This window comes from Coregonus lavaretus (assembly GCF_964263955.1).
Source record: "Coregonus lavaretus genome assembly, chromosome: 20".
NCBI lineage: Eukaryota > Metazoa > Chordata > Actinopteri > Salmoniformes > Salmonidae > Coregonus > Coregonus lavaretus.
The window spans coordinates 28,398,098-28,421,300 of record NC_140007.1 but is presented as its reverse complement, the minus strand read 5'-3'; the positions used below and the strand labels follow the sequence as shown (position 1 = coordinate 28,421,300).

At 43.4% G+C, this 23,203-nt stretch overlaps 1 protein-coding gene across 1 annotated transcript in view; it reads left to right on the top strand.

The window, feature by feature from the left end:
* LOC311147534 (bridge-like lipid transfer protein family member 3A) overlaps positions 1-23,203 on the top strand; it is a gene marked incomplete at its 5' end in the record, with an annotated part of 47,393 nt that overhangs the window by 13,391 nt on the left and 10,799 nt on the right. The window contains 12 exons of the mRNA XM_084184284.1: positions 3,824-3,986; positions 5,345-5,383; positions 5,598-5,689; positions 5,864-6,053; positions 6,561-6,701; positions 6,918-7,088; positions 14,738-14,921; positions 15,275-15,361; positions 17,582-17,752; positions 17,965-18,101; positions 22,391-22,532; positions 22,740-22,933. Coding sequence (XP_084040410.1) covers positions 3,824-3,986; positions 5,345-5,383; positions 5,598-5,689; positions 5,864-6,053; positions 6,561-6,701; positions 6,918-7,088; positions 14,738-14,921; positions 15,275-15,361; positions 17,582-17,752; positions 17,965-18,101; positions 22,391-22,532; positions 22,740-22,933 — 1,711 coding nt within the window. The remainder of the gene's footprint in view (positions 1-3,823; positions 3,987-5,344; positions 5,384-5,597; positions 5,690-5,863; positions 6,054-6,560; positions 6,702-6,917; positions 7,089-14,737; positions 14,922-15,274; positions 15,362-17,581; positions 17,753-17,964; positions 18,102-22,390; positions 22,533-22,739; positions 22,934-23,203) is intronic.

The window sequence follows — 23,203 nt, the reverse complement described above, 5'->3', positions numbered from 1 at the left end:
ACTGATTTTAAGTGGATTTAACAAGTGACATCAATAAGGGATCATAGCTTTCACCTGGTCAGTCTGTCATGGAAAGAGCATGTGTTCTTAATGTTTTGTATACTCAGTGTATATATTTATATTCCGTACTCTGACATTTCTCTTTCTGAAATTGCTCGTTCTGATATTTCTTAATTTCTTAATTTTTACTTGTTGGATTATGTGTGTATTTTGTATTGTTAGGTATTAATGGACTATTGGAGCTAGAAACACAAGCATTTCGATGCACCTGCGATAACATCTGCAAATCTGTGTAGGCGACCAATAAACTTTTATTTGATGGACCTGATCCTCGTTGATGGACAAGGGAAGCTCAATTTGGTACGAATACAGCTCACTTTGGTACTAAAAACCTGTTTCCCGTAGCATAGCATATTTGATACTTGGTAGATGGCTTGAAAATCAAGCCAGGCCATTATGGGTTGAATAAGACCTAGAATTGTTGTACAATGCCTTGCAAAAGTATTCACCCCCCTTGGCGTTTTTCCTATTTTATTGCATTACAACCTGTATTTAAATAGATTTTTATTTGGATTTCATGTAATGGACATGCACAAAATAGTCCAAATTGGTGAAGTGAAATGAAAAAAATAACTTGTTTCACAATATTCTAAAAAAGAAATAACGGAAAAGTGGCACGTGCATATATATTCACCCCCTTTGCTATGAAGCCCCTAAATAAGATCTGGTGCAACCAATTACCTTCAGAAGTCACATAATTAGTTAAATAAAGTCCACTTGTGTGCAATCTAAGTGTAACATTATCTCAGTATATATACACCTGTTCTGAAAGGCCCCAGAGTCTGCAACACCACTAAGGGTCACCATGAAGACCAAGGAGCTCTCCAAACAGGTCAGGGACAAAGTTGTGGAGAAGTACAGATCAGGGTTAGGTTATAAAAGAATATCCAAAACTTTGAACATCCCACGGAGCACCATTAAATCCATTATAAAAAAATGGAAAGCATATGGCACCACAACAAACCTGCCAAGAGAGGGCCGCCCACCAAAACTCACGGACCAGGCAAGGAGGGCATTAATCAGAGAGGCAACAAAGAGACCAAAGATAACCCTGAAGGAGCTGCAAAGCTCCACAGTATCTGTCCATAGGACCACTTTAAGCCATACACTCCACAGAGTTGGGCTTTATGGAAGAGTGGCCAGAAAAAAGCCATTGCTTAAAGAAAAAAATAAGCAAAGACTCCCCAAACATATGGAAGAAGGTACTCTGGTCAGATGAGACTAAAATGGAGCTTTTTGGCCATCAAGGAAAACGCTATGTCTGGCGCAAACCCAACACCTCTCATCACCCCGAGAACACCATCCCCACAGTGAAGCATGGTGGTGGCAGCATCATGCTGTGGGGATGTTTTTAATCGGCAGGGACTGGGGAAACTGGTCAGAATTGAAGGAATGATTGATGGCGCTAAATACAAGGACATTCTTGAGGGAAACCTGTTTCAGTCTTCCAGAGATTTGAGACTGGGACGGAGGTTCACCTTCCAGCAGGACAATAACCCTAAGCATACTGCTAAAGCAACACTTGAGTGGTTTAAGGGGTAACATTTCAATGTCTTGGAATGGCCTAGTCAAAGCCCAGACCTCAATTCAATTGAGAATCTGTGGTATGACTTAAAGATTGCTGTACACCAGCGGAACCCATCCATCTTGCAGGATCTGGAGCAGTTTTGCCCTGAAGAATGGGCAAAAATCCCAGTGGCTAGATGTGCCAAGCTTATAGAGACATACCCCAAGAGACTTGCAGCTGTAATTGCTGCAAAAGGTGGCTCTACAAAGTATTGACTTCGGGAGGGTGAATAGTTATGCACGCTTATTTCTTGTTTGTTTCACACAAAAAAAAAAAGATTTGCATCTTCAAAGTGGTAGGCATGTTGTGTAAATCAAATGATACAAACCCTGAAACCCCCCCAAAAATCAATTTTAATTCCAGGTTGTAAGACAACAAAATAGGAAAAATGCCAAGGGGGGTGAATACTTTCGCAAGCCACTATACCTCTTAAACAATGCTAATCCCCCCAAAATAGCTAGCCTAGTTTGAATTAATACCATGATAGTCTGTGTGGTGTTCCTGACTACAGCCTATCAGGGTTGGGGTCAATTCCATTTAAATTCCAGTCAATTCAGGAAGTACACTGAAATTCCAATTCTCCTCAATGCTTTTTAATTGGGAAAAATGTGAATTTGGTTTACTTTCTGAATTTAGGCTTCCGTAATTGAAATGCAATTGACCCCAACCCTGCAGCCTATTCTTTATTATTTTCACCGCTCTCAAAGGAAAAAAAAAAAACATATTAAAATGCAAACGCAGTATTGTTAAAAGGGTTGGATCCCCAGCTAGGACATGTTGGATGCTGTGTGAGCTGTTTTGAATGAGGAATGTTTTTTATTTCCTTCTCGTTATTGAGCTGGGTTAGTGTACACATCAAAGCTACTGGGTGTGCAGGCTTTTGTCCAGCTCTGCTTTAAAGGCTGGAACAGGAGGTGGCTTGGACACCTCTCCCTGGTGTAGGTCTATTTTCAGACATGGACACTTCATCATGGGGTGCTAAAGTGGTCTGGAGGAGTGTGGGGTGGAGTGAAAGGGCTCCCTCAGGGAGAGAGAGAGTGTCCAGGCTGTGTGCACTCAGTGGAACAAGGTTCTGAGGGCATAGGCCTAGTCATAGTGGAGTAGCTTTAATCTCATTACAGCAGCCTAGTCAATGACAGACCAGTATTGTGACTGGGATAGAGATTATGAGGTATGGTTGAGGGGGTGGAGTGGTTCACCTGTTCACCTTAAAGCTTAGCACTCGTTAACGTGGTCTGGTTTACAGAGTATATCACTGTTCTTTACAGCTGATGACTGGTAATAGTCATGCTCCTTTACTGGCAGGCTAATTTAGGCTACTAGAAAAGCCCCTGACCACATCATCTTGAACCAGTGTCTCACTTGTCTCAGTAGCATTACATTATATTACCCAGACAGTGGACATGTGAGTCAGTCCAGCACTAGAGTCAGACCTCTTGTGTATTGGCTTTTAGCTCTGTCACCACCAGCCAAAGCCCAAGAAACACCAGCCATTATGTTGAAGTCTGAAATGTTAGGTTTTAGTTAGACTAATGAGTGTGGCGTAAAGGTCATAATTATCCGGTCATGGTGAGTGTGGTAGATTGGAACTCTAAATGGTCTGTTTGTTGCCGCATAATCATCTTTTCAGAATACGTTACAGCAAGCCTATCCCTCACCACTGCTGTTTCACTGTGTGAGGTTTTGCTCTGGCAAATGGCTCAGCAGTTAATTTTAAGCTCTAGTGGAGGGTAAGGTCAATGAAGCCAGATGGGGAAAATCCTATGGTGGGAATCTGGCCAAGACACGGTCTGTACTACAGCCTGGGATTCAGTTAGGCCTACAGCATGAACCTCACAATTACATCTCACTGCCAATATCACTGGAAAAAGCTGACCTTGGTCAGACTAGCATCTAATTTTAACCTCATTTACACTGTCTCTCACAGCCTCCGAACCCTCGTAAACCACACATACATGACGTGAACTATTTTGGTGAACGCAGCAATCAGTCTGGTTTTTATGCCGTTTTCTTATGCTATCTGAGTGACTCAAACATTATAACAAAATCAATGGGGGGTCCATGCCATGACAGTTTGTACATGGTAGAGTTAACACAGTATGTCCAGGTTTCATGGTACTGTTAGTACAGAATGTCCAGCCTACAGAGTCATTGGTTTCCTGAACTTACCCCTCTCTCTCATTCCTTTGTATGAAGGTTCACCAAGAACCTGTCCCCAGACAAGATCAACCTGAGCACGCTGAAGGGCGAGGGCCAGCTGTCCAACCTGGAGCTGGATGAAGAGGTGCTGCAGAACATGCTGGACCTGCCCACCTGGTTGGCTGTCACCCGGGTCTACTGCAACAAGGCTGCAATCAGGGTGAGACAACCGTGTTATTCTTATAAAAAACCATGTCAAATCCATATGTCTTTCCCCGATGGCAATGGCTGTGTACAGATAAGAAAGGGTGTTCCAAGATTAAATCACTGAATTAATTTAGTAGTTAAGGTCAGTGTTTCCCCTATGATTTTTTTTCTGCAGCGGTGGTAAAGATAGCGTGTGTGGGGGGGGGGGGGGGGGGGTAGTGGGCGTGGCCAACTACACAGTCTCTGACCAAAGATTTTAAAGGCCCTCCTCTTGGCTGCAAAAACTTTGCTGTTTTAAAGCACATTTCCTGCAATTCTACACATTTTGCCATGGGGCAGAGAGAAAATGTCACCGTTTTAAAGCTTGTTTCCTGTAATTCTACACATTTTGTCATGGGGCTGAGAAATAAATTAATCTGTTTTAAAGCTAATTTCCTGCAATTCTATACATGTTGCCATGGCTTATGCCATGTTCTTGTGCTATCTGAGTGACTCAAACATTATAACAAAATGCCATGACATTTTTGGAATTTTAGATTCTCTCTGACTAGTTTTTATTGGTGATTGTTAGTTCTCAAAGATTATCTTATTTAAAATATATATAGCTCTTTTATCATTTCTACATACTTTATATCTGGTTTTAGTTGTTTAAACTGACAACGTTTTACCATCCACATTTTTTTCATTTTTCTTGGAGTGGCAGCAACTATTTAGCGGCGAGGGCCCGCCACTGCTAAATGAATATAGGGGAAACACTTGGTCATATTTGCTGACCAATGGGAGATTAACATGAAAGCAGTAAAGCACTGCCAGGCAAAATGAATGGTGAGCGGTTTGACAAGACAATGTCATTGTGGTTTCACAGTGTAGCCTTTAGCTGCATCAATGAAAGCCACAGAGGGCATAGGCTACACACACTGGCAGCACGGCTGAGATAAGTAGCACTGCTGTTTGATAACACTAAGACCAGTGGACACATCTCCAGGCCCACTGCTAGCCTCAGATAACAGAGAGAGAGCAGCATGAGTGGGAAGGTCACAAAAGGCCAGACGCTAGCACAGCACCACACCGAAGCCCTGAATGGCCTGCTCAACCTGTTGTTTAGAAAGATGTGGACTGCAGACCAGATTGGAAATTAGCTGGGTTGTCTTTGTATGGGCCAAATCAGATGTCCTCTTATTAATGTTTTATCTTCAAGATTACTAATTTGAAGCCAGTCTAGGTCGGGTATTAGTCTACAAGGAGAGGTCTAAAAGCACAAGCCACTCTGTGTATCTTGTGCACAGTGAATGATAAACAATCCAGTAGAACAGTGCTGAGGAAAGTGTTTGTGTCTTCCTGACTGGTCCCCTGCTGTTTTGTCTCCCTCAGATACAATGGACAAAGTTGAAGACCAGCCCCATCTGCCTGGTATGAATTCTGCCCTTTGTTCTATTCCTCTACCAGTTTGTTGACTTTTTCTATTTTTCTTTCTCTGGCTCTCCTTCTGTACCGCTCAGTCTCCCTCTCTCTCTCCATTTTATTTATCCTGTAGTAAAGTGTAATGGTTTAATATTGTAATACTGCATCCACCCCTGCTGTGCTGAACTATGGTCACTATGCACCCTTCTTCCAACTCCTGCAGTTCCTGGACAAGGTGGAGGTGGAGATGAGAACGTGTGAGGAGCCCCGTCCACCAAATGGCCCCTCCCCTATTGCCATCACTGCTGGCCAGAGGTAAGCCTTACCTGTTCTGTTTGTTTGGAACCGTTTGAGGGACATTTGTGATAGATCCTATTTATTTTATACTATTCTATATTAACTGTTGCTCTGGACAAATATAATTTACTGTAAACCCACTGTCTTCGGTCATATTCTCATCTGATAGTCTATTCTTGTGTCTTTCTGCAGTGAGTATGGCTTCGCTGAGAAGGTGGTGGAGGGTATGTCTGTCATCATCAACTCCATCACCATCAAGGTGCAGTCCCGTGCCTTCCACGCCTCCTTCGAGCTCTGGCAGCTGCAAGGCAACAGTCTCAACCCCAAATGGCAGAAGACTGACCTCCGCTACACTCGCATCACGGACCCCAAGAGAGGAGAGGTACACCCACAGAATTAAATGAACACTATTAAATTGTATTTATGAATACATCTACCCCTGTGTTCAACTTCCTCACTGTCAAGCCAGAGTATCTATAGGACAGTATGTCCAGGTTTCATGATAGTTAGTACAGTATGTCCAGGTTTAATGGTAGTTAGTACAGTATGTCCAGGTTTCATGATAGTATGTCCAGATTTCATGATAGAGTTAGTACAGTATGTCCAGCCTACAGAGTTAATGTATTTGTTTTTCAGGCCAGCAATAAATCACTTAATTAGGCCAATTGTTCAGCGTTTTATTGGTCACGATTTCCAGCCCCTCTAAGTGAGTTCGGGAAATGCATCTGCGTTAGCCTCAGAGATGACCTCGTTTACATGGTCTCCCTGTTTTTCTCGTAAAGACAGACTTTTAGGCCAGTGTACTTGTAGCTCGTCCAATACACTGGTTCCCTAATATTTATGTACGTGTGTCTATGTCTGTCTGTGTATGTTTTGTGGAACTCCCCAGGTGTTGACATTTAAGGAGATCAACTGGCAGAGTCTGCGTATAGAGGCTGATGCCATAGAGAGTGAGGACCAGGACCTGGGCAGTATCCCAATACGCCTCATTACCAACCAGGGACGCATCCGCATCGCCCTGAAGCGCAGGGTAAGACTGGGCCATGGGTGGGCCAGGGAGGGTGGGGTTTACTTGATGTGACTTTTCCCCAACAGTTTAACCATGTTACACTTTCTTTCTCACATGCAACTGTTCTCAAGGTGCTTCAGAGTAAATAAACACACAGTCATTGTATAAATGTAAAATGGCTTCTTCTGTAACATGATGACTAACCAGGTTTCTCCTCTGTCTTTAATCATATCCCAGGTGAAGGACTGTAACGTGCTGGCCTCTAAACTGCTCTTCATTCTGGATGACCTGCTGTGGGTGCTGACGGACTCTCAGCTCAAAGCTGTCATCCACTACGCCAAGTCCCTGAGCGAGGCCATGGAGAAGTCTGCCCAGCAGAGGAAGAGTATGGCTGCGGAGTCCCTACAGGTACCATCCTCTCGCCTTCCTTTTATATGTGTTAACAACGGCACAGAGTCTGCAGCCTGCACTTAGTTTGTACTGCAGTTCTATGTCAAATCTTGCTATATTCAGTGGCGACCTGTCATTTAGGGCAGGTGGGGCAGAGCCCAACCTGTTTTGAGCCCCACATGTTTAGCTAAAACAAATAAAACATTTATTTGTATGCCTGTAGTTGCGCCGTGATTGGCTCAGTGGTCTGTCACTCATGGGGACACTATGTCACTGCAGAATCTACAGGGAGAGCTAGTCAGTTCAAGCCCCCTTGGGTGCTGCCATAGATTTACATTCGAAATAAAATAAAATGTTATTGGTCGCATACACATGTTTAGCAGGCGTTATTGCGGGTGTAGGAACACAAGCATTTCGCTATCTCCAACAGTGCAGTAGTATCTAACAATTCACAACAATACACACAATCTAAAAGTAAACAAATGGAATTAAGAAATATATAGATATTAGGACGAGCAATGTCGGAGTGGCATTGACTGGAATACAGTAACAGTGAGGGAAAAAAGTATTTGATCCCCTGCTGATTTTGTACGTTTGCCCACTGACAAAGACATGATCAGTCTATAATTGTAATGGTAAGTTTATTTGAACAGTGAGAGACAGAATAACAACCAAAAAATCCAGAAAAACGCATGTTAAAAATGTTATCAATTGATTAGCATTTTAATGAGGGAAATAAGTATTTGACCCCTCTGCAAAACATGACTTAGTACTTCGTGGCAAATCCCTTGTTGGGAATCACAGAGGTCAGATGTTTCTTGTAGTTGGCCACCAGGTTTGCACACATCTCAGGAGGGATTTTGTTCCACTCCTCTTTGCAGATCTTCTCCAAGTCATTAAGGTTTCGAGGCTGACGTTTGGCAACTCGAACCTTCAGCTCCCTCCACAGATTTTCTATGGGGTTAAGGTCTGGAGACTTGCTAGGCCACTCCAGGACCTTAATGTGCTTCTTCTTGAGCCACTCCTTTGTTGCCTTGGCCGTGTGTTTTGGGTCATTGTCATGCTGGAATACCCATCCACAACCCATTTTCAATGCCCTGGCTGAGGGAAGGAGGTTCTCACCCAAGATTTGACGGTACATGGCCCCGTCCATCGTCCTTTTGATGCGGTGAAGTTGTCCTGTCCCCTTAGCAGAAAAACACCCCCAAAGCATAATGTTTCCACCTCCATGTTTGACGGTGGGGATGGTGTTCTTGGGGTCATAGGCAGCATTCCTCCTCCTCCAAACACGGCGTGTTGAGTTGATGCCAAAGAGCTTGATTTTGGTCTCATCTGACCACAACACTTTCACCCAGTTCTCCTCTGAATCATTCAGATGTTCATTGGCAAACTTCAGACGGCCCTGTATATGTGCTTTCTTGAGCAGGGGGACCTTGCGGGCGCTGCAAGATTTCAGTCCTTCACGGCGTAGTGTGTTACCAATTGTTTTCTTGGTGACTATGGTCCCAGCTGCCTTGAGATCATTGACAAGATCCTCCTGTGTAGTTCTGGGCTGATTCCTCACCGTTCTCATGATCATTGCAACTCCACGAGGTGAGATCTTGCATGGAGCCCCAGGCCCGAGGGAGATTGACAGTTATTTTGTGTTTCTTCCATTTGCGAATAATCGCACCAACTGTTGTCACCTTCTCACCAAGCTGCTTGGCGATGGTCTTGTAGCCCATTCCAGCCTTGTGTAGGTCTACAATCTTTTCCCTGACATCCTTGGAGAGTTCTTTGGTCTTGGCCATGGTGGAGAGTTTGGAATCTGATTGATTGATTGCTTCTGTGGACAGGTGTCTTTTATACAGGTAACAAGCAGAGATTAGGAGCACTCCCTTTAAGAGTGTGCTCCTAATCTCAGCTCGTTACCTGTATAAAAGACACCTGGGAGCCAGAAATCTTTCTGATTGAGAGGGGGTCAAATACTTATTTCCCTCATTAAAATGCAAATCAATTTATAACATTTTTGACATGCGTTTTTCTGGATTTTTGTGTTGTTATTCTCTCTCACTGTTCTAATAAACCTACCTTTAAAATTATAGACTGATCATTTCTTTGTCAGTGGGCAAACGTACAAAATCAGCAGGGGATCAAATACTTTTTTCCCTCACTGTATATACAGATGAAATGAGTAAAACAGTATGTAAACATTTATTAACGTGACCAGTGATTCCATGTCTATGTACATAGGGCAGCAGCCTCTAAGGTGCAGGGTTGAGTGACCTGGTGCTAGCCGGCTAGTGACAGTGACTAAGTTCAGGGCAAGGGACTGGGCGGAGGCCGGCTAGTGATGGCTATTTAACAGTCAGATGGCCTTGCGATAGACGCAGTTTTTCAGTCTCTCGGTCCCAGCTTTGATGCACCTGTACTGACCTCGCCTTCTGGATGACAGCAGGGTGAACAGGCCGTGGCTCGGGTGGTTGATATCCTTTTTGGCCTTCCTGTGACATTGGGTGCTGTAGGTGTCCTAGAGGGCAGGCAGTGTGCCCCCCGTGATGTGTTAAGCAGACCACACCACCCTCTGCAGTTGCCATACCAGGCAGTGATACAGCTCGACAGGATGCTCTCAATGGTGCATCTGTAAAAGTTTGTGAGGGTTTTCGGGGCTGAGTAACTTTAAGCTTTTCATCTTCTCCACTGCAGTCCCGTCGATGTGGATGGAGGCCTGCTCCCTCTGCTGTCTCCTGAAGTCCACGATCAGCTCCTTTGTTTTGTTGACATTGAGGGAGAGGTTATTTTCCTGGCACCACTCCGCCAGGGCCCACACCACCTCCCTGTAGGCTGTCTCGTCATTGTTGGTAATCAGGCCTACTACTGTTGTCGTCTGCAAACTTGATGATTGAGTTGGAGGCATGCGTGGCCACGCAGTCATGCGTGAACAGGGATTACAGGATGGGGCTGAGCATACACCCTTGTGGGGCCCCTATGTTGAGGATCAGCGTAGTGGAGGTGTTGTTTCCTGTCTTCACCACCTGGGGGCGGCCCGTCAGGACGTCCAGGACCCAGTTGCACAGGGCGGGGTTCAGACCAAGGGCCCAGAGCTTAATGATGAGCGTGGAGGGTACTATGGTGTTGAAGGCTGAGCTGTAGTCAATGAACAGCATTCTTACATATGTATTCCTCTTGTCCAGATGGGATAGGGCAGTGTGCCGTGCGATGGCAATTGCATCGTCTCTGGTATCCAAATTGAAGTGGGTCTAGGGTGTCAGGTAAGGTGGAGGTGATATGATCCTTAACTAGCCTCTCAAATCACTTCATGATTACAGAAGTGAGTGCTACGGGGCGATAGTCATTTAGTTCAGTTACCTTTGCTTTCTTGGGTACATAAACAATGGTGGCTGTCTTGAAGCAAGTGGGGACAGCAGACTGTGATAGGGAGAGAATTAATATGTCTGTAAACACTCCAGCCAGCTGGTTTGCGCATGCTCTGAGGACGCGGCTAGGGATGCTGTCTGGGCCGGCAGCCTTGCGAGGGTTAACACACTTAAATGTCTTACTTACGTCGGCCACAGAGAACGAGAGCCCACAGTCCTCGGGAGCGGGCCACGTCGGTGGCACTGTGTTATCCTCAAAGCGGGCAAAGAAGATGTTTAGCATGTTCAGGAGCAAGACATTGGTGTCCGCGACGTGGCTGGTAGTCCCTTTGTAATCCGTGATTGTCTGGAGTCCCTGCCACATACGTCTCGTGTCTGAGCCGTTGAATTGCGACAGACTTTGCTCTGTACTCTGTACTGACGTTTTGCCTGTTTGATTGCCTTACGGAGGGCATAACTGCACTGTTTGTATTCAACCATATTCCCAGTAACCTTGCCGTGGTTAAATGCGGTGGTTCGCGCTTTCAGTTTTGCGCAAATGCTGCAATCTATCCACGGTTTTTGGTTTGGGTAGGTTTTAATAATCACAGTGGGAACAACATCCCCTATACACTTCCTGATGAACTCGGTCACCGTGTCAGTGTATACATCAATGTTATTCTCAGAGGCAACCCGGAACATATCCCAGTCCACGTGATCAAAACAATCTTGAAGCATGGGTACTTCCTGTTTGAGTTTCTGCCTATAGGAAGGGAGGAGCAGAATGGAGTCGTGATCTGATTTGCATAAAGGGAGGGCGGGTGAGGGCCTTGTATAGCCATCCCGGAGAGTAACAAGGTTAGAGAGTTTTTGAAGCGTGAGTACTACAGGCAATGTGTTGATAGAACTTTGGTTTCTTTGTTAAAGTCCTCAGCTACAATAAATGCAGCCCCAGGATATGTGGTTTCCAGTTTGCACAAAGTCCAGTGTAGTTCCTTGAGGGACGTCGTAGTATTGGCTTGAGGGGGAATATACACGGCTGTGACTATAACCGAAGAGAATTCTCTTGGGAGGTAATACGGTCGGCATTTGATTGTGAGGGATTCTAGGTTGGGTGTACAAAAGGACTTGAGTTCCTGTACACTATCACAACCACACCATGAGTAGTTAATCATGAAACATACACCTCCACCTTTCTTCTTCTCTGAGAGTTCTTTATTCCTATCTGCACCATGTACTGAGAACCCAGCTGGCTGTATGGACGGGGACAGTATATCATTGTATGCTGTAGCGTTAAGATTTCCCTTTACTGGAACTAAGGGGCCTAGCCTGAATCGTGAAAAACAGCCCCAGACCATTATTCCTCCTCCACCAAACTTTACAGTTGGCACTATGCATTGGGGCAGGTAGCATTCTCCTGGCCAAACCCAGATTTTTCTGTTCAAGTGTGCACAGCACAACAACGTTGAGTCCAAAAATATGTATTGTTTGCTGCTGCATAAATGATGTTATATGACAGGGAGATATGTATACTGTAGCTAAGAAAGTAATACTAAGTGTATGTTGTGTAGTAAGCTGTTATTAGCCCATGTGTCTCACCCCAAGAAATGGGTCCCTCTTAATTGGTGGTGCACATGTATCCTATAGCCGGTTTTAGAGAAATGTCATCATCGAATATTGTAAGAGCTTTCATTGTCTGCTTATATCCTACGTTATTTATCCTACGTTTCTGACTTGGTGTACAGGGAGAATACTGTAAGAACAGCCCATGTTCTGAATTCTGTCACTGTACATTTCAAAAGTGCTGAACAAATAGTTATATCGACTTCGTCCGTCTTAGCTAGCTCATTAATGTCTTAATCGAAATTGCGGCTTGCCTCTTATCCACTCATCATGCCCTCATTCCATAGTTTGTACATCTCAATTGTTATTTTGCTTATACAGTGGGGGAAAAAAAGTATGTAGTCAGCCACCAATTGTGCATGTTCTCCCACTTAAAAAGATGAGAGAGGCCTGTAATTTTCATCATAGATACACGTCAACTATGACAGACAAAATGAGAATTTTTTTTCCAGAAAATCACATTGTAGGATTTTTAATGAATTTATTTGCAAATTATGGTGGAAAATAAGTATTTGGTCAATAACAAAAGTTTCTCAATACTTTGTTATATACCCTTTGTTGGCAATGACACAGGTCAAACGTTTTCTGTAAGTCTTCACAAGGTTTTCACACACTGTTGCTGGTATTTTGGCCCATTCCTCCATGCAGATCTCATCTAGAGCAGTGATGTTTTGTGGCTGTTGCTGGGCAACACGGACTTTCAACTCCCTCCAAAGATTTTCTATGGGGTTGAGATCTGGAGACTGGCTAGGCCACTCCAGGACCTTGAAATGCTTCTTACGAAGCCACTCCTTCGTTGCCCGGGCGGTGTGTTTGGGATCATTGTCATGCTGAAAGACCCAGCCACGTTTCATCTTCAATGCCCTTGCTGATGGAAGGAGGTTTTCACTCAAAATCTCACGATACATGGCCCCATTCATTCTTTCCTTTACACGGATCAGTCGTCCTGGTCCCTTTGCAGAAAAACAGCCCCAAAGCATGATGTTTCCACCCCCATGCTTCATAGTAGGTATGGTGTTCTTTGGATGCAACTCAGCATTCTTTGTCCTCCAAACACGACGAGTTGAGTTTTTACCAAAAAGTTCTATTTTGGTTTCATCTGACCATATGACATTCTCCCAATCCTCTTCTGGATCATCCAAATGCACTCTAGCAAACTTCAGACAGGCCTGGACATGTACTGGCTTAAGCAGGGGGACACGTCTGTCACTGCAGGATTTGAGTCCCTGGCGGCGTAGTGTGTTACTGATGGTAGGCTTTGTTACTTTGGTCCCAGCTCTCTGCAGGTCATTCACTAGGTCCCCCTGTGTGGTTCTGGGATTTTTGCTCACCGCTCTTGTGATCATTTTGACCCCAAGGGGTGAGATCTTGCGTGGAGCCCCAGATCGAGGGAGATTATCAGTGGTCTTGTATGTCTTCCATTTCCTAATAATTGCTCCCACAGTTGATTTCTTCAAACCAAGCTGCTTACCTATTGCAGATTCAGTCTTCCCAGCCTGGTGCAGGTCTACACTTTTGTTTCTGGTGTCCTTTGACAGCTCTTTGGTCTTGGCCATAGTGGAGTTTGGAGTGTGACTGTTTGAGGTTGTGTACAGGTGTCTTTTATACTGATAACAAGTTCAAACAGGTGCCATTAATATAGGTAACGAGTGGAGGACAGAGGAGCCTCTTAAAGAAGAAGTTACAGGTCTGTAAGAGCCAGAAATCTTGCTTGTTTGTAGGTGACCAAATACTTATTTTCCACCATAATTTGCAAATAAATTCATTAAAAATCCTACAATGTGATTTTCTGGAATTTTTTTCCTCAATTTGTCTGTCATAGTTGACGTGTACCTATGATGAAAATTACAGGCCTCTCTCATCTTTTTAAGTGGGAGAACTTGCACAATTGGTGGCTGACTAAATACTTTTTTTCCCCACTGTATACAGTGCATGTAGGCCATAACAGTTTGTGGGCACAGTTTGTCACTGTTATAGTGCAATTAATGTATTGTTTAGTGTTGTGTAGTGGCTTTGATGGCATGCATCTAAAGAAATTGGTTGAGTTTGCCCCACCAATATTTACATGCCACTGGCTATATTACTGAACTACTGTCTGTGTATATACTCACTCACTTAAACATAATTTTGTCTAGATCAGGGGTACTCAACTACTATTTGAGAAGATACGGTCACACAAATTTCCTAGGTGGCAAAGGTCTGGATAGATATTGTCATTTATTGGCGTCGTAACAAACCCCCACTTGCAATGTATGTAACCCGAAACTGTTCACACCCTTCTTGTTTCTGTAAATAACATTTGTTATGATACCTGAGTGACTCAACAAAATCAATGGGGGCCCTCTTGGGGTCGAGGGCCTTGGGCACGTAATCTGGCCATGGTAACTACAAGATATAAATAGGTGGTTATCCTAACTTACCTACCTAGCTAACATGGGCTAGTTGATCAACTGGACATTTCTGACAGGTTATAAATAGCTCTCTAAGATCTGTCATTGAATGACAAACTGACCATTTACTACCACATTTCAAACTCTTACTACTCTCAACAGCAGTAGCCTAAGGTAAAAGACAGACTAATTTCCAAAATTAGTCGGGACCCATGGTCTGTATTGACCCCGTTCTGGGTCTGCCTGTTGAGTATGGCTGGTCTAGATATTATAATAGTCTTTGTAATAGAGATATTGATTGTATGATTCTGTGTTACAGACTGCACCCCCGTCCCCTGGTATCCACAATCTATGGACAGACCCTTCACCCCCTCCCATCGGTGGTGCACCCAGTACCCTGGACCAGTACTTTGATCAACACGACGTCAAAGAGTCCTCCTACCACACCTTCATCTCTCGTCTAGACCTGCACATATGCAACGACAGCTCCTCAGCAGACCCCGGTTAGTCCCACAGACTATCCCACAGACTATCCCACAGACACCCCAAAAATGTCAGTGCACAGAATTGGCCTATAACAATGGTCAAATAGGGGGTGCTTATATTTTCCCTGTTTCACACATGTACAAGTGTGTAACCTGTGTGTGAGTGTGGTGTGAAATGGACATTTGTTTTTGCATATCCTACTCCCCTTGAGACACCCTCGGAGAGTATGACCTTTTCTGCCTGAGGAGATCCGATCTATACTTTCTGGTTGTCCTAATACTCTTTAATTTAAACAATTAGGCTCTTGACGGGTGACTTAGTTATCAGAGGTGAACAACGCTTTTGACCTCTGACCTCTCATGTCACACAGATGAGCCTCCACCTCCAGGCTCCCAGGGTGCAATGCAGCTGACCTTCCGCAAGCTGGGTTTTGACTACTACCCCATCCACCGGCCTGGTGAGTGTACTTCAGTGTTTCCGCTGCAGTCATTTATATGTGGCGCTGCGCCACGGCAAAAAAATATGGAACATGAAAAACAATTTCTGCCGAGGCGCACTTTGAAGACGATAGAACAGTACACATTTACTTCTCCTCTGCAAACAAAACGAGTAATGAATAGAAGAACCAGACAACTCCATAGTGGAATAGTTCATCTATTTACCATGTCGGCTTGTTGTTGAGTGTTCTATGCGAGAGAGAAATGCCTCTTGAGCATTCAAGTTACGAGTGCCATAGGGAGGGAAACATGCATTCTGACAAGCAGTCAATGCACAAAAATTATTGCAATCGCGGGGAAAACTATATTTTTAATGGCCTTCGTTAAAAAGAGGGGGATCCCAGCTTTCCATTCCTACTTGATTTATTTCTCAACTCCTAAATATGTGCGAACTGCACGATTTTTAAACCCTGAGTTTTTAGCAGCGGCATAGTTAAGCACTTTACACTCTAAATTAACTGTGTAACTAAATGTAACACCGGTCAATTGTAGGGTAACTTGGGGTAAAATGCCACCCTACCTCTAAATATTTTTTGGGGGAGTGACTTAAACAAATTGTGATGAGCAAGACTAGTGGCAAGCAGGGAAAGTTTGGGGGGAACAAATGGTGACATGAAGTGGTTTCTGTGAGAAGTACCGGGTGGCGGTTCACCCCAAGTTACCCTGACAGGTAGGCCTAAATTATATTCACTGTGTTTATGCAAGTTTTTTTGGGACATAAAATTCATCAATAGGATGCTAACTACACTGAACTAAAATATAAACGCAACATGTAAAGTGCTGATCCCATGTTTCATGAGCTGAATTAGAAGATCTCAGAAATGTTCCATACGCCCAAAAAGCGTATTTCTCTGAAATGATGTGCACAAATTTGTTTACATCCCTGTTAGTGGGCATTTTATCCTTTAAGATAATCCATCCACCTGACAGGTGTGGCATATCAAGAAACTGATTAAACATTATAATTACCCAGGTGCACCTTGTGCTGGGGACAATAAAAGGCCACTCTAAAATGTGCAGTTTTGTCACACAACACAACAAGCATTCGGAAAGTGCATTCGGAAAGTATTCAGACCCCTTGAGTTTTTCCACATTTTGTTACGTTACAGCCCTATTCTAAAATTGATTAAATAATTTTTTTTCATCATCAATCTACACACAATACCCCATAATTACAAAGCAAAAACCGTTTTTTTATTGTATTTTTGTAAATGTAAAAAAAGTATATATATGAAATACCCATTTTACATAAGTATTCAGACCCTTTACTATGAGACTCAAAACTGACCTCCGGTGCATCCTGTTTCCATTGAGAAAAAAACAACGATTTAATCAATTTTAGAATAAGGCTGTAACGTAACAAAATGTGGAAAAAGTCTAGGGGTCTGAATACTTTCTGAATGCATTGTATGTTAAAATAATTTTAAGAGAATTTTACAAATATGTTATTGGGCTCATTTCTGGAGGTGGAAATTACATTTTAAGTGGTGTCAGCATAATTCTACTTTCATTCAATTTGGAGTAGTAAGTCACCAGAACTGAGCTTCTCAGTCCTTCTACTTCTAAAAATTACCACACCTCCCCACCCCCCTGCGACCTTTTCCTCCCACTGCTACAACATTTTCCAGAGGAAACACTGGTGTACTTCCCCCTTTCTGCCAAGAGAAACGTGCTCCTATTTGTTATAATTAGAGCTCACGTTTATGCACTGCTGTCCACAACGTCTTTTGTTAGTGCTCCCACTGCAACCTCAACCTCCATTCAGACTTCTAGTAAGCCTCATCGCCATTCATTCATGCAAACTAATAGCCTGCTTGCATGCCCATTGCTATTATTCTCAGTGGAATTCCTCAACTATAGAATGTGTAAAACACCACAATCCCTTCCAGAACTCTGCACTTCACTTCATCGGAACTACTGGTCTGTTACACAATTATAGAAAACCCATTTTAAGGGAGAGTGGATTGGTTTGCTTGCACAATCATTCAAAATCCCAGATCAAATAGTAAAACATAATCTTTGGAGAAAAATACTTGAAGTTGATGTGTATAACTGGTAGATTTTATATTTTGATTAGGATGAGAGATAGAATCCTTTCAATAATAACCCTGGTGATGCACTGAACCCTATTGTATAACTCTAATGAATGACCTTTGTATGATATAACCTTTGGTCTGCAGCTGATGGCTGTCAGCACTGGGAACGTCACTGTGGAGCGATGGAGGCCCGGGCCCAGTGGGCTGGCAGACTGCTGCAGGAGTTCCAGAGGAGGTTGGAGGTGTCCGGTATCCCTGGTCCACACTCAGAGATCCCCAAGGAGGCAAATGACTCCCCTGCCAAGAGGGCTCAGGGTGAGACTCCTAAAACAGATACACTGCCAGGTTCTCTTACTGTAGTATGGATCTGATCCACCAACAGACAAACATGTACATAGTGATGAGAATAGCTACCTTGTGTAAGTTAAGTTATTAATACGGAAAGAGAAAAGGTGTTGATAGATACTGAACAGGAATGTTTGATGTGGTCTCATTGTCGGGCCCCAATTGGCTCTCTCTTGACACAGATGGACAGCCCAGCTCCCCTGACAGGGATCAGAGCTCCAGGAGGAACTCAACAGCACCTCTCCCCCCGGGGAACCCTCTGAAGAGGCTCCGCTCTAGCTGTGTGGTGGTACGAATGGACGACCTGGATATCCATCAGGTGAGACTGCGCTTGCTTTCTGTTTTTAGCCACCTAGCTAGCAAGCTGCTGTCAGAGTAGCCTATTGGCAGGCACAAAACGAGGTAATGTAAAACAAACCTAAACTTTCATTACATGTACAGTTGAAGTCGGAAGTTTACATACACTTAGGTTGGAGTCATTAAAATTCGTTTTTCAACCACTCCACTAATTTCTTGTTAACAAACAATAGTTTTGGCAAGTCAGTTAGGACATCTACTTTGTGCATGACACAAGTCATTTTTCCAACAATTGTTTACAGACAGATTATTTCACATATAATTCACTGTATAACAATTCCAGTGGGTCAGAAGTTTACATACACTAAGTTGACTGTGCCTTTAAACAGCTTGGAAAATTCCAGAAAATGATGTCATGGCTTTAGAAGCTTCTGATAGGCTAATTGACATCATTTGAGTCAATTGGAGGTGTAACTGTGGATGTATTTCAAGGCCTATCTTCAAACTCAGTGCCTCTTTGCTTGACATCATGGGAAAATCAAAAGAAATCAGCCAAGACCTCAGAAAAAAAAATGGTAGACCTCCACAAGTCTGGTTCATCCTTGGGAGCAATTTCCAAACCCTTGAAGGTACCACGTTCATCTGTACAAACAATAGTACGCAAGTACAGTGAGGAAAAAAAGTATTTAGTCAGCCACCAATTGTGCAAGTTCTCCCACTTAAAAAGATGAGAGAGGCCTGTAATTTTCATCATAGGTACACGTCAACTATGACAGACAAAATGAGGAAAAAAAATCCAGAAAATCACATTGTAGGATTTTTAATGAATTTATTTGCAAATTATGGTGGAAAATAAGTATTTGGTCAATAACAAAAGTTTCTCAATACTTTGTTTTATACCCTTTGTTGGCAATGACACAGGTCAAACGTTTTCTGTAAGTCTTCACAAGGTTTTCACACACTGTTGCTGGTATTTTGGCCCATTCCTCCATGCAGATCTCCTCTAGAGCAGTGATGTTTTGGGGCTGTCGCTGGGCAACACGGACTTTCAACTCCCTCCAAAGATTTTCTATGGGGTTGAGATCTGGAGACTGGCTAGGCCACTCCAGGACCTTGAAATGCTTCTTACGAAGCCACTCCTTCGTTGCCCGGGCGGTGTGTTTGGGATCATTGTCATGCTGAAAGACCCAGCCACGTTTCATCTTCAATGCCGTTGCTGATGGAAGGAGGTTTTCAGTCAAAATCTCACGATACATGGCCCCATTCATTCTTTCCTTTACACGGATCAGTCGTCCTGGTCCCTTTGCAGAAAAACAGCCCCAAAGCATGATGTTTCCACCCCCATGCTTCACAGTAGGTATGGTGTTCTTTGGATGCAACTCAGCATTCTTTGTCCTCCAAACACGACGAGTTGAGTTTTTACCAAAAAGTTCTATTTTGGTTTCATCTGACCATATGACATTCTCCCAATCCTCTTCTGGATCATCCAAATGCACTCTAGCAAACTTCAGACGGGCCTGGACATGTACTGGCTTAAGCAGGGGGACACGTCTGGCACTGCAGGATTTGAGTCCATGGCGGCGTAGTGTGTTACTGATGGTAGGCTTTGTTACTTTGGTCCCAGCTCTCTGCAGGTCATTCACTAGGTCCCCCCGTGTGGTTCTGGGATTTTTGCTCACCGTTCTTGTGATCATTTTGACCCCACGGGGTGAGATCTTGCGTGGAGCCCCAGATCGAGGGAGATTATCAGTGGTCTTTTAGGTCTTCCATTTCCTAATAATTGCTCCCACAGTTGATTTCTTCAAACCAAGCTGCTTACCTATTGCAGATTCAGTCTTCCCAGCCTGGTGCAGGTCTACAATTTTGTTTCTGGTGTCCTTTGACAGCTCTTTGGTCTTGGCCATAGTGGAGTTTGGAGTGTGACTGTTTGAGGTTGTGTACAGGTGTCTTTTATACTGATAACAAGTTCAAACAGGTGCCATTAATACAGGTAATGAGTGGAGGACAGAGGAGCCTCTTAAAGAAGAAGTTACAGGTCTGTGAGAGCCAGAAATCTTGCTTGTTTGTAGGTGACCAAATACTTATTTTCCACCATAATTTGCAAATAAATTCATAAAAAATCTTACAATGTGATTTTCTGGATTTTCTTTTCTCAATTTGTCTGTCATAGTTGACGTGTACCTATGATGAAAATTACAGGCCTCTCTCATCTTTTTAAGTGGGAGAACTTGCACAATTGGTGGCTGACTAAATACTTTTTTCCCCCACTGTATAAACACCATGGGACCACGCAGCCGTCATACCGCTCAGGAAGAAGACGCGTTCTGTCTCCTAGAGATGAACGTACTTTGGTGCGAAAAGTGCAAATCAATCCCAGAACAACAGCAAAGGACCTTGTGAAGATGCTGGAGGAAACAGGTACAAAAGTATCTATATCCACAGTAAAACAAGTCCTATTTCGACATAACCTGAAAGGCCGCTCAGCAAGGAAGAAGCCACCGCTCCAAAACCACCATAAAAAAGCCAGACTACGGTTTGCAACTGCACATGGGGACACCATCCCAACTGTGAAGCACGGGGGTGGCAGCATCATGCTATGGGGGTGCTTTGCTGCAGGAGGGACTGGTGCAATTCACAAAATAGATGGCATCATGAGGAAGGAAAATTCTGTGGATATATTGAAGCAACATCTCAAGACATTAGTCAGGAAGTTAAAGCTTGGTCGCAAATGGGTCTTCCAAATGGACAATGACCCCAAGCATACTTCCAAAGTTGTGGCAAAATGGCTTAAGGACAACAAAGTCAAGGTATTGGACTGGCCATCACAAAGCCCTGACCTCAATCCTATAGAAAATTTGTGGGCAGAACTGAAAAAGCATGTGCGTGCAAGGAGGCCTACAAACCTGACTCAGTTACACCAGCTCTGTCAGGAGGAATGGAATATTCACCCAACTTATTGTGGGAAGCTTGTGGAAGGCTACCCGAAATGTTTGACCCAAGTTAAACAATTTAAAGGCAATGCTACCAAATACTAATTGAGTGTATGTAAACTTCTGACACACTGGGAATGAGATTTAAATAAATAAAATCCTGAAATAAATAATTTTCTCTACTATTATTCTGACATTTCACATTGTTAAAATAAAGTGGTGATCCTAACTGACCTAAGACAGGGACTTTTTACTAGGATTAAATGTCAGGAATTGTGAAAAACTGAGTTTAAATGTATTTGGCTAAGGTGTATGTAAACTTCCTACTTCAACTGTAGCTATTATTTATAAATATGCAGTTGGTTTTCTTTTAAATTAGTTTACAGGGGTGATGTTTTCAACATGATTCTTATTTGCCTTTACCACAAATGGGAAGACAACTAAAATAAAATCTCTGCTATCGCCCCCTTGTGAATGTTGCTATTTGAGAGTTTAGAAATGTATGGACAGGCAAAGTATCATGTTACTAAAAGGTGTGCGTTGCTCCAAAAAATTTGATTCCTACCTAGTGCATGAACTGTGTGGACCGCTTAAGAGAGGAAATCATTTTCACCTCGTCATGCTCGACTGCTCTAAAGCATGTCAGCTGTGATGTAGAAAACCCCTGCCACCAAAAAATAAAGCTCAGCAGTTTCTTATTTTACAACCATAGAAGAAAACTGATTTAAAATGCAGCATGACATGATTATGGATATTTTTGGGTTGAGTTGGTAGTATTTTTTTTGCATGCGATGGTGTATAGCAGGGGTCCCCAATTACGTTCAGCCATGTGCCGATCTTTCCTTGAGCGGATGGTCGGGGGGCCGGAACATAGTTATAGATCATTTGTACACTGCAAATTGACCGTAAGAATGCCAAACAGATATAGTATTTGACAAAACAGAATAATTTCAAACCTTGATTACATTGGGATATGATCGCATATGCTTCTATTTATGTTCGAATACTTGGGAACATATTTCCTAAATTAAAATCACTTTGAGCTGATTTCCTGTCGATTTTACAGTCTTTTATGTCCAACTATGAAAATTATAGAACTGAAAAATATGTTTGTTTTTTTTTTTGGGGGGGGGGGGGGGGGTTGAAAACTTGGGGGTCCCAAATTAAATCACCCCCGGGCCGGATTTGGGCCGCCAATTAGGGAACCCTGTTGTATAGTTAGTACTGCATTGAGTAATTAAGTTCCTCTTGAGTTCCGTTCACTCTGACAGTCAGAACTCATTACTTCACTCCTGCCGATTGTTACGTTTTCGGTGAGAGAAAAGCACTTTAGAAATCAATTTCATATGAATCATTATTACCACCCCATCCCCTCACACAGGTGTCTACAGGGGGACGCCACGGCAAGAAGACCCAGTCCTTACTATCCTGTAACCGCAAGGCCCTGAACCTAGCAGACAGTATACCAGCCATCCACCTGCAATTCACAGAGTATTACTTCCCTGACAACCCCGGTTTGCCTGGTATGAGTTAACCACATCATGTATATACTGTTGTGTGATTATAGTAAACTGGTATTATCTTAGTAAATTATGAAACAGTATTTTCTTGCGGATCCTCCGATTCAATATTCAGTTTTTTTGTGGAACGAAACAAACCATTAGAATATTATCTTACAACAACTGAACATATGTTCATCTCTCCATCCCCCTCCCCCTCTCCTTCCCCAGTACCCAACACTAACCTGTATGCCCAGCTGAACGGCCTACATCTGTGCCTGGACCCAGCCAGTCTTCTGTGGGTCAACCTGTTCTCGCGGGGCCTGCTGCATACCCTGGAGCAGGTCAAAGCCTTCTACCAACTCCAGGACGGCAGCAAGGCAGAGGAGCATGTGGACATCCGCATGGACGCAGCACAGATCAAGGTGAGACTGAATGAATGAAACCAGGTCAGGAGGAAGAGAGCTGCATCGTTGCAGTCTGTGTCCCTTTTGGCAGCAGGATATTACAGCTCATTACACACCTTTTAAGTAATTGGAAATGTTGCAAACAGTTAGTGTTGCTCATGAAAATTGGATGTAAACCTGGAAAACCTGCCAGATTTTCTCTCTAGGGGCACATCATGTAAACGTTGGTGTTTATGTTATTTTTAGGTTAATGTATTGGGTCAGTAGATGACTGTGTTCCTGTGCCTC